Raw genomic sequence first — 12,063 nt, forward strand, 5'->3', positions numbered from 1 at the left:
ATTCCCAAAAGAACTGTCAGCGGTTCATCTGGTTCATGTTATTTTTCCATGTGCCTTGCCTTCTTTCTCTCCTGTATCTTTCAAGATCCGAGATCATGCATGATGAGCTCTGGGTGCAGACCTTGCCGTCTCTAGCTATTAATACTTCCTGCTTTTTCCTTCGCTGGGTCCATTTGCAATCCATGTTCAAAGTCTTACTGTAGGATCTTCTGGCCCACCGGAGCCACTCTGTCTTTGGAATCTGCTACTAAAAAATTCTCGCTCTCTCTGCTTTTTGAAATCTGCCCTTCAGAAGCCAGCTCTCCACCAGCAAGCTCCCTCTTCTGTGCCAGGATTCCAGGGACCCAGAGTGCAAAGTCACAGCCCCTGTCCTCAGGACACTCACAGCCCAAGGCGTCAACCAAGGGCACCAACAACCAGGATTCTGCATCCAGAGGTTTCTACAAAGCGGAGCTGCCTCCTCGGAGCCTAGTCTTGGGGTTGAGGAAGCACCGACCAGGCAAAGAGGCTTTTCGGCGAAGAGGAAACAGACTGAAACGTTCGAGACAACTGCTCCTCATGGGTTTGGGTAGTGGCACAGCTTCTGGATAGGGCTGGAGTGTGGAAGCCTGCAGGGGTTGAGGGGCTGGGGAACATGGAGGGACATGGAAGGTTCTGGAAAGCAGGCAGGAAGGCCCTAGCACACCAGGCAGGGCTGTTTGAATTTCATCCTGGGCACAGAAGTCTGAAGGATTTTAAGCGAAGGAGTGACAGGGCCAGATGTGCACCAGGAGCAGGATCCCACTGCCAGACAGCATGGGGACGGTCACAGTGGTAAGAGATTGGAGATGGCGAGCTTCGGCCAGCCTTGGAGGGTGACGTGGAGAGGCAACGGTTGTGGGAGATGGGGCTGCTTGAAGGACACTGGTTTGTACTCTCATTTTTCACTGCTACGCTCCACTTTGCCTTCAGCTTAACACCGCATCCCTGGTTGAGGAGGTTGGGGAGAGCGCGGGCAGCACAGCAGTGTTGGTGAGTTGATCGTTTGCACTTAACTAGTCGGCAGACAGAGGCAGTGGCAGCCCCTCACACAACAATACGCCCTCCTTCCCGGGTCGGTCTGGGCACCGAGCCCAGTGGCTCAGCCGCCAGCGAGGGAGGGGGGACAAGGCCACCAACACGGGGGCATGGCGAGGGGAGGGGGCAGCCAACTGAGACCACAGGAAACACAGGGCAGCTGTGGAAAAGAGTTAGGGGCTCTTTCCCATCCAGTTTGCAACGGCTGCCAAAACCCACGCTGAAGTGGAAAGAGGGGCGGGGAGGACAAGCTGTGTGCAAGAGCAGACGAGAAATGGGGACAGGCTGGGTGGCACAGGCGTGGGGGAGGGGGACGGGTGCGTTTTCTAGAGGCACTCCCTGGTCCTTGAATTTTGTCCAATTGGAGTGCTTTATCTATTCAGAAAAAAGAAATACAACTTCTAAATAAATGAATAAATAATATCCGCCCCGATGAGGAGCCCTCTTTCTCAGCAAAGTGCTCAACAGCAGGGTTTACCCTACGTGGTGTGTCTGTTCGAAAGCAGGTAAGTCTGTTCCACGATATTCACTCCGAGTATTTAAGGAGCATCTGCCAAGGGCACCGGAGCCCCAAAAAGACACCCTCTGAAAGACACTGACTCCTGGAATCCGAAATCGCAGCTTGGCTAACAGATGAAGGGTGTCTAAATTCAGGATGTGACAAAAGCAGTTTCAAATCTTTTGGGAAGTGACGGAGTATTCAGACTGAAAAGAATTGGTATTGGGTCACTGGCTCTTTGAGGGTGGGGAAAAACATCAAGTTAGATCCCTGTTTCGTACCTACAAAAAATGGATTCCAGATGGGATTAGGAGCCAAGAGAAACAAAGTTATATAAGTACTGAAAGAAAATAGAACACAATATTTTTATGCTCTTGGGGTGGGGAAGGCCTTCCTTTTTAAGCTAGAAAGATTCAATTACAAATCAACCCTCTGTACTATGTACAGTAACTTTTCTGAAAGTCTGAAACTATTCTGAAATGAAAAGTTTACTGGAAAAGGAAAAATAATCATTTTGTGAAAGGATAAACACAAAGGTTTAAAAAGGACAATTTACAGGCTTAGGAGAAAACATGGTGCCCCAAACATACGTAATAAGCAACTTACAAATCAATATAGTTAAGAAGAAGAGGGACTTCCCTGGTGGTCCAGTGGTTAAGAGTCTGCCTTGCCATGCAGGGGATACAGGTTTGATCCCTGGCTGGGGAACGAAGATCCCACATGCTGTAGAGCCCCTAAGCCTGACGCTGAACTATTGAGCCTTCACACCACAACTAGAGTCCGTGAGCTGCAGCGAAAGGTGATGCAACGAATATCCCACATGCCTCAGCTAAGACCAGATGCAGCCAAATAAATAAATATGTAAAAAAGAAGAAGAAAAATTACCAGATAAAAAAATAGGTTAGGAATATCAAGAGATAATTTACACCAAAGGAAACACAGAAAAAGATTCTCAGTTTCACTGGCAACCAGGGAAATGAAAATCAGAATCACAGGATGAGACTTTTCACTTACCAGATTAACTAAAACTTAAAAACAACACTGAGAATGAGAGTGCTAATAAGAGTGTGGAGAAACAGGCATGTTCATGTCTATTATTGATTAGTATGGCTTCTTTTTTGGAGACCAAATTTTAAATATTCATACTTTAGGATGGCAGTTTCAAAGAACTCATCCTATCGAAGTATTTGCAGAGATGCACAAGCTTGCATACTGGACAAACATGATAACCAGGGACCGGCTGCACGCACAGCCGGGGAACACTGTGTGGCTATGGAACATGAGGCAGTTCATCACACACACGTGTGCAGGCACACCTTGGAGGAATTACAGGTTTGGTTCCAGACCACCACAATAAAGCGAATACTACAATAAATCAAGTCACATGAATTTTTTGATTTTCCAGTGCATATAAAAGTTGTACAGACCAGGAGAAAATATTTGCAAATGATGTGATTGGCAAGGGTTTAATTTCCAAAATATACAAACAACTATAATTCAATTAAAAAAAAAAACTCCCAAACAATCCAACTGACAAATGGGCTGAAGATCTAAATGAGACATTTCTCCAAAGAAGACATACAGATGGCCAATAGGCACATGAAAAGATAATAAATATTGCTAATTATTGGAGAAATGCCAATCAAAACAACAATGAGGTACCACTTCACACCAGTTATAATGGCCATCATTAGCAATTTTGCCAACAATAAATGTTGGAGAGGGTGTGGAGAAAATAGAACTCTCCTACACAGTTGGTGGGAATGTAAATTGGTGCAGCCACTATGGAAAACAGCATGGAGGTTCCTCAGGAAACTAAAAATAGAGTTGCCAAATGATCCATCAATTCCATTCCTGGGGATATATCCAGACAAAACTATAACTGGAAGATACATGCACCCTCATGTTAACGGCAGCACTGTTTACAATAGCCAGGACAGGGAAGCAATCTAAATGTCCATCAACAGATGAGGCGATAAAGAAGATATGGCACATATATACAACGGATACTACTCAGCCGTAAGAAAGAATGAAATGACGCCATTTGCAGCAACATGGATGGTCCTAGATTTACCATACTAAGTGAGGTAAGTCAGAAAGACAAAGACAAATGCCATATGATATCACTTTATGTGGAATCTAAAATATGACACAAATAAACATATCTACCAAAGAAAAACAGACTCAGACACAGAGAACAAACTTATGGTTGCCAAGTGGGAGGAAGCTGGGGGGAGGGAAGTACTGGAAATCTGGGATTAGCAGATATAAACTGTTATATGTGGGATGGATAAACAACAAGGTTCTACTGTATAGCTCAGTATATATATTTAATATCTTGTGATAAACCACAATGAAAAAGAGTATGAAAAAGAATATATATATGTATAACTGAGTCACTTTTCTGTGAAGCAGAAATTATTAAATAAATAAAATTATTTCAAAAGTTGTATTAATTCTGTAGTCTATTAGTGTGCAACAGCATTATGTCTGAATAATAATGTACCTATCTTAATTAAAAACATTGCAGTGTTACAAAATGCTATCATCTGAGCCTTCAGAGAGTGAGTCCTAATCTTTTCACAATAGTAACATCCAAGATCACTGATCACAGGCCATCATCACAAATATAATAATAAGGAAAAAGCTTGCAGTATTTCGAGAATTACCAAAATGTGCCACAGAGACATGAAGTGAGCAGACACTGTTGGGAAAATGACACTGGCAGACTTGCTCAATGCAGGGTCACCACAAGCTTCACTTGCGAAAAACGGAGTATTTGTGAAGCGCAATCAAGTGAAGAAGCACAATAAAACGAGGTCTGCCAGTACACAGACACATTTCCATACATGTAAATATACATACACATGAAAGTGAAAACAACAGCTACCAATCACATGGCCTGGCTGGAGCAAACGGGAAATTGGGGCTGGGCCACAAGGGACCCGGAGGCCAGGCTCAGCCCTCTGCACTTCTCAGCGCAGGTGACGGGGAGCAAGGCCGGGCAGAGACAGGACAATCACGTGCAGCCACAGAACAGACAGGCTGCGGAGGAGGAGCTGGAGTGTCTGTGAAGGCGTCGGGTCCCCCTGGAGGGGATCCAGGACAGCCTGGCTGGAAGGTGGGGAGAGGTGTCACTCTAGGTGGTGGTGTTTAGTTGCTGAATCATGTCCGGCTCTTCGCCACCCCATGTACTGTAGGCCGCCAGGCTCCTCTGTCCGTGGGGTTCTCTAGGCAAGAATACTGGAGTGGGGTGCCATTTCCTTCTCCAGGGGATCTTTTTGACCCAGGGATCGAACCCAGGTCTCCTGCACTGGCAGGCAGATTCTTTACCACTGCGCCACCAGGGAAGCGCCATTCTAGGTAGTAGCAGCTGCAAACAGAGCTAGAGAGGAGAGGAGGGGACGCAGGGAGAGGCCTGCACAGGGAAGGGAGAGGGACTCCCTGGGGCTGTGCCCTCAAGTAGGAGAAGGAAGGAGGGGCGAAGGGGAGCCTGGAGTGGGTACAGAAAATTGGTCCTTATCTTCCTGCAGGCTGAGTTTGTTTGTTCAGCACATTCATTCACTCAAGAAGAATTTACAAAGTGCCCACAGTGTGCCAGGCTCTGTTCTGGATGAGGGGTGATATGACAGTGACCCCAATAAAGGACCTGTTCACTGGAGGTGATAAGGAGGAGAGGCAGCCATGAACAAGGAACACACAGGACTTCCCTGGTGGTCCAGTGGTGAAGAATTCGCCTGCCGATGCAGGGGACATGGGTTTGATCCCTGGTCCGGAAAGATCCCACATGCCTCAGGGCAACTATGTCCATGTGCCGTAGCTACTGAGCCCCTGAGCTGCAACTACTTATATCTGAGCGCCTAGAGCTGCGCTCTGCAACAAGGGAGGCCACCGCAATGAGAACCCCGCTCACCGCAACCAGAGAAAAGCCCTCACTCAGCAAGGGAGACCCAGCACAGCCACAAATTAATTAAATTTTTAAAAAAGGGAAACAAATATAAAGAAATTTCTGGCTGAGATCAGCGCCGTGTAGAAAATAGAATGATTAATGGAGAGTTGGAGAGGAGGGTGTCAAGGGGATTGATGAGGGGACACTGTGCAGCTGATGTCTGAATGGCGAGGAGGAACCCTACCTCCATGAGGACTGGGGGGAGCAGTCTGGAAGGCGGGTAGGGGTGCTGTGAGTCTGAGGCTAATTGCACAAGGCAATTGTTTTGCTAATAAGACCGTGTTAAGAAAATGAGGCTTTTTTTTCCGTTTGGTAATGAAGTCATTAGTGAGTTGTATTTTTAGTTCTTGCTCCTGGGTTTATGACACTGGGCGGGAGGAGGAGGTCTGTGGGGACTGATGGGGCAGACGGTGGTTCCTCCACACCCCACAGGGTGTCACGGGGGCGGGGATGAGCCTCAGAGGGCGGGGAGACGGAGGTGGGGCAGCACCCACCTGCTCCGGGGGCTCACGTCCAGGAAGAGCTGCACGAGTGCCAGCAGGTTGTGGTGGTGATCAGAGGCCCGACTCAGGGCGCAGCACAGCTGCCGGAGCTGCGGGGCATAGAGGGCATCCAGCTGGGCTTCCAGAGGCAAGGCGCCTCCCACCCTGACCTCCCATCAGCCCACTAAGCAGGGAGGCCTGGAGAGCAGAGGGGAGGACCGCTGGAGCAGCGTGGGCCCCGCTGGGGGCCGAGGGAGCACCCTGGCGACCTCACAGGTGAAGCCGGGGGCTTGGGCTTTGACTCAGGGGTCCACAGTACCTTTTCCGGCCACTCTCGGATGTTCTCCAGGAGCTGGAGCAGAAGCTGCTGGAGATCAGTCTTGGGCAGCAGGCGGAGTCTGGTGTCCAGGCCAGCTCGGCATAGCAGCTCAATCAGGTCCAGAAGGTTCTGGTCAGTGTAGGCCCCTGGCTGGGCCAGTGCGCACAGTGTCAGGAACTGGAGAGGAGAGAGCGCTAGGGCAGGGGTGCCTCCCTGGCACTGCGAGCTCCCAGCTGTGCTGGGAAGGAGCTGAGAAAAGTAACATGGCCTGAAGTCGAGCCTCCCAGGGTCGTCAGGGGCAGGCACGGGCGTGGAGGGAGCCAGCTTCGGTAGCATCCATCCTGGCAGCCAGCAAAGCGCCTGTGATGGTGCCCAGTGGGACCCCCTGAATTAGATGATGGGTGGGTCTGGATCGAGAGCGGGCACGGGGATGGATGGGACTCACCTTACAGATGTAGTTCAGGCTGCTGTCCAAGGCCACCTCCTGGAGGGCGTCCTGTTGCTCACTGTGGCTCAGGCTGGCCTCGCTACGTAACACAGAAGCACAGAAAGGGAAGCAGTCAGAGGCAAGCACAAGGGAAGAACTAAGGCGGGGGGAGGCGGTGCCTGCTGGAGAACAGAGTTCTTGGACGATCCATTCAACTCAGGGCCCTGGTGCCCTGTGTTTGCGGGTCTTTCTCTTGTTGTTATCGTTCAGTCGCTCAGTCGTGTCCGACTCTTTGCGACCCCATGAATCGCAGCACGCCAGGTCTCCCTGTCCATCACCAACTCCCGGAGTTTACTCAAAGTCATGTCCATTGAATCGGTGATGCCATCCAACCAGCTCATTCTGTCGTCCCCTTCTCCTCCTTCCTTCGATCTTTCTCAGCATCAAGGTCTTTTCAAATAAGTCAGCTCTTTGCATCAGGTGGCCAAAGTATTGGAGTTTCAGCTTCAGCATTAGTCCTTCCAATGAATATTCAGGACTGATTTCCTTTACGATGGACTGGTTGGATCTCCTTGCAGTCCAAGGGACTCTCATGAGTCTTCTCCAACACCACAGTTCAAAAGCATCAATTCTTCGATACTCAACTTTCTTTATAGCCCAACTCTCACATCCATGCGTGACTACCGGAAAAACCACAGCTTTGACTATAAAACCACAGCTTTGGATCTTTGTTGGCAAATTGATGTCTTTGCTTTTTAATACACTGTCTAGGTTTGTCATAGCTTTTCTTCCAAGGAGCAAGCGTCTTTTAATTTTGTGGCTGCAGTTAACCGTCTGCAATGATTTTGGAGCCCAAAACAATAAAATGTCACTGTTCCCATGAACACAATGTCACATGTCACATGTCATGAACGCAATGAATAGGTCATCCACTGCTGCGTAACAAATTACTCCCCCCAAATGGAGGGGCTTAAAAACAACAAATACGTATTATCCTGTGCAGTTTCCGAGGGTCAAGAACCTAGAAGCAGCTTAGCCAGGGAGCTCTAACTCAGGGTCTCTGGGGAGGCTGCCCCCAAGGCTTTCGTGGGGGGTGCCTGCTGTCAGCATAGGCTTGACTAGCCTGGAGGAACTACTTCTTAGGTCACTAGGGGGTCACCAGCCTCAGTCATTCCATGAGCTTCACCCCAGGGTTCCCTAACTTGCCCAGACTTTCTCTAAAGTGAGTGATCTGAGAGAGAGGAGATGCCCGCCTAAGATGGAGGCTGCAACCTTTTAGAACCTAACCTTGGAGGTGACATTGCTTCTGTGATCTCCCCTGGTCACATGGGCCAGCCTCACTCAGGGTGAGAGAGCTGCACAAGGGGGTGAACACCAGCACGTGGAGCCACCGGTGCCCCTCGGGGGCTGGCACCCCAACACTGGCACTTCAGGAGGGCCCCTAGCTTTAGTTTTCTGGGGCTTGGAAGCCTGAAAAATCATACTCCAATGACTCCTGCCACGTAGTCCTCAAAAGCATTGTTTGGAGTTTCCCTGGTGGTCCGCTGGTTAAGAATCTGCCCTGCAATGCAGGGGCCAAGGGTTCAATTCCTGGTCTGGGAAAATCCCACATGCTGCAGAGCAATTAAGCACTACAACTACTGAGCCTGTGCTCCAGAGTCCAAGGGCCACAACTACTGAGCCTGTGCCCAGAGCCCGTGCTCCACAGCAATGAGAAGCCTGCATCGGCAACTACAGAGTAGCCCCCACTCGCCACAACTAGAGAAACCCTGCTCGCAGCAACAAAGACCCAGTGCAGCTAAAAACATAAATAAAAATAAATAAACAACTAAAATAAAGAAAATCCATTTAAAAGTGTTCTCTGTGCACACAGGTATGGTGAGTCTGTGCATGCACGGAAAAGCATGCTTCATTGTAGCTTATGTCAGGTTAGCTTCCAAAGTCTGCAAGTAAGGTGAAATAGGATTGAGAGAGATCCTCAACAACTCCCCCAAAGGTGTTCCACGACCATGCTGTCCACAGACAAGCCTGGCACGAACAGATTCCTCTTAGACAGCAAACAGCCTGGACGAAGACAGGCCACGGTCACATTTAAAACACCCTCTTTAAAGACCAGAGTCACACACAGTTTGGCGAGGGCACCCCACTCCAGTACTCTTGCCTGGCAAATCCCATGGATGGAGGAGCCTGGTAGGCTGCAGTCCATGGGGTCGCAAAGAGTCAGACACGACTTGAGCAACTTCACTTTCACTTTTCACTTTCATGCATTGGAGAAGGAAATGGAAACCCACTCCAGTGTTCTTGCCTGGAGAATCCCAGGGACGGGGGAGCCTGGTGGGCTACTGTCTATGGGGTCACACAGAGTCTGACATGACTGACGTGACTCAGCAGTAGCAGCTACAAGAAGGGAGGTGCTGGCAACACAGCAGACTCACATCTCTGCACAGGCCTGCCGGGCACATGCTCCCCGGGTGAAACCCTGAGCTTGGGTGTCCTTACTAAATGATGCTCTTTCTCTGGCCACGTGTATATCATTGGCATCAAATAAGTGAGGTGGCTTTTTAAAAATTAACGTGTTATTTATTTTTGGCTGTGCTCGGTCTTCCTTGCAGTGCATGGGCTTCTCATTGCAGTGGCTTCTCTTGATGCAGAGTGCAGGCTCTAGGCACAGGCTTCAGGAGGTGCAGCCACGGGCACCGGCCCAGCTGCCCCATAGCATGTGGGATCTTGCTGGACCAGGGATTAAACCCATGGCCCCTGCACTGGCAGGCAGATATCTCAACACTGGACCACCAGGGAAATCCAAGTAGGATGACTTTATGACAAGGCTCCCTGTGCCGTCTCTTCCGCTGCTGCAGTCTTACTAACTAGCTTGGAGTTCCTGATAACAAGGGACTCCCTACAAATGAAGTCCCCCGTGATGACAACGACACTGCCGACAGCAACAGCCTCTGGGGCCGCCGCCCTGGCCACGGTTCCCAGACGCTCCAGAGAAGAGGCTCCGCTCTTTCCTTCTCTATGCTGCTTCTCAGAGAGGGAAGAAAAATGCCATCTCTAGGCACCCAGGAAGTCGGTGTCAACAAATCACTGCTGGAGTGGAGGAGTGGGGCCAGTGCTAGATAGGCCTGGGCTGGGCCTTTCTTCCAGGCCATTCTTCCTCAGCATTCCTGAGGGCCAGAGAACACGAACAAACGGTGGAAACTGGGGCTCACGCACTGGGCCTGGGTCAGAGTTGCACGGGAGTCCTGGCTTACACCAGTCCATGAGCGTGCGCAGGGCCGTGCAAACATGGGAGGCAACGCTTTTAGATTGCCCAAAGAGGCGGGGAGCCTCAGAGCCAACTTTGTGACTCTGCCTAAGTGGAGGGAGCTCTCAGACAGTTTCGTGCTGCTAGTGGGAGAAAGAGGGCAGAAATTGTGAGCTGGTGACTCATCTTCTCAGAGCTGGGGAGGGGAAGTGTGTCTGTGACAAGAGTCTCTCCTCCTGGGGATGGACAGAATGCCAGGCTTTCTAAGTGGGAAGGATGCATGGCCTCCCCCTACTGCTGCCCCCGCCCCCGCCACACTGCACCCCAGTGTCTCCCCAGGCTTCCTCTGCTGAGAACAGCCAGCAGGCAACATAACGGGTTCCCCTTCCCCACCTGCCTCTCTAAGGAGCCGCTCGCCTGGAACGTGGCATCTGAGACTGCTATTCTGGGAAGTGGCATCGGCTGATCCCCAGGCCTCCGCCTCGAAGAGGAATTCATAGTCTAAGGAGCCCACTCCTCTCCTGGATTCAGCAGGTTGGAATCAAGTTGAGGGTCCCACCACCAGCCTCACCAGCAAAGCAGCTTTCCCCCACCCCCACCCCCAGCCTTGACACTGGCCTGGCAGTTAGGGTTCCTGGCCCGTGGCCAGCACCCAGGAGCTAGAGTTTGGGTTGCAAAGGCATCGTTCTACACTCTTAAGAGAAGCGTGTTGGCTTCTAGCAACTGATCTGATTATTATTTGAGAAAAAAAAAATTAAGTGAAAGTGACCCTCTGCTCCTTTTCCTTGGGAAGACGGGAAAACCGAGGGTCTAGTTGGGGGTCTGGGCCCACCACACATTCCATGGGCAGGGCACGCTCCCAGGCTGGCACTGCTAAACCAGACCAGCGCTGTCAGCTGGGCTCTAGTGACCGAAGTCAAGGCAATGAAGAGGAATCGATGCTGAGCTAATGGGGGGGCGGGGAGGCAGCAACTTTTACCTGGATCCAATTACTCTGTCCCAAGGCCACCACCCCCACACTTGACAGGATGCCCTTTCAGTGGACTGATTGCCATTTAGCCGACTGGCCTCTGTACCAGGCCCCCCTCTCAGAGAACCCAGTGGGTGAAGGCCACCAGCAACAGGCAACAGCAGCAGGCTGCCAGTCCTCAGGGGCTGGACCTGCGGTCTGCGCTTCCCAGGTGGCGCAGTGGTAAAGCAACTGCCCGCCAGCGCAGGAGACACAAGAGATGGGCGTTCCATCCCTGGGTCGGCAAGATCCCCTGGAGTAGGAAATTGCAACCCACTCCAGTATTCCTGCCTGGCAAGTTCCATGGACAAAGGAGCCTGTTGGGCTACAGTCCAGGGGGTCGCAAGAGTTGGACACAACTAAGCGTGCACACACACCTATGATCTGACCAGGGCTCTTCCTCTGGGCTTTGCAATCAGGGAGCAGCCCAGGAAGATCAGCCACTGCTCCCTCTCTTTCCAGGTGAGACCGGGGACACCTGATGAAAAGTCTGTATAGCTGAGCGTGGCACTGGTCCCCTCTGAGGATGCTCAGGCTCTCATCTGCTTCCTGTCCAGCGTTCACACTCTGGTTCCTCCTCTGCTGGCTGTCTCCCTCCTCAGGCTCATCACAGGGCAGAAGGCAACTCTATCTGCAATAAGGCAGACGTCAGATGATGCACGTGGTCCGGCAGCAGCAGGGCTGTTTCCTTTTGGAAGGAAATCTTGAAGCATTCGATGAGATGGTGATGAGTTTCAGGGAAATCTGGGATTAGGAACAGCTGGCGAGAGACCTGTCTTTCTCACAGCGACTGGAGAGATGGCAAGCCGTGGGCCCACATGTGGCCTCATTTCCAGTCTCGGCCACTGACGGCACGTGAGTGCCTCAGAGGAGCCCTAGATGGGGACATCCCTGGAGGTCAACACAGAAGCACCTGATGTGGAACCAACTGACATGGGACGAGCCTCTGAGGACGAGGACGATGGAGAGAGGGCACCCTGTCCTGAAGATGCTCTTGTGGCCCATGGAGCTGTGAAGGCTGCCACAACCTTGGTAGAGGAGATGCCAGAACTTTCTTGATGTTCCCTGAGTGCTC

The 12,063-nt window shown here is 50.9% G+C and overlaps 1 protein-coding gene across 4 annotated transcripts in view; it reads right to left on the reverse strand.

The window, feature by feature from the left end:
* FAM178B (family with sequence similarity 178 member B) overlaps positions 1-12,063 on the reverse strand; it is a 108,861-nt gene that overhangs the window by 38,252 nt on the left and 58,546 nt on the right. For all 4 annotated transcript variants that reach the window (XM_070798228.1, XM_070798227.1, XM_070798225.1 and 1 more), the window contains exons 10-12: positions 6,751-6,832; positions 6,306-6,482; positions 5,999-6,096 (exon numbers count right to left, since the gene is read on the reverse strand). In XM_070798228.1, coding sequence (XP_070654329.1) covers positions 5,999-6,096; positions 6,306-6,482; positions 6,751-6,832 — 357 coding nt within the window. The remainder of the gene's footprint in view (positions 1-5,998; positions 6,097-6,305; positions 6,483-6,750; positions 6,833-12,063) is intronic.

Source organism: Bos indicus, chromosome 11 (assembly GCF_029378745.1).
Source record: "Bos indicus isolate NIAB-ARS_2022 breed Sahiwal x Tharparkar chromosome 11, NIAB-ARS_B.indTharparkar_mat_pri_1.0, whole genome shotgun sequence".
In the NCBI taxonomy this organism is placed as follows: Eukaryota; Metazoa; Chordata; class Mammalia; order Artiodactyla; family Bovidae; genus Bos; species Bos indicus.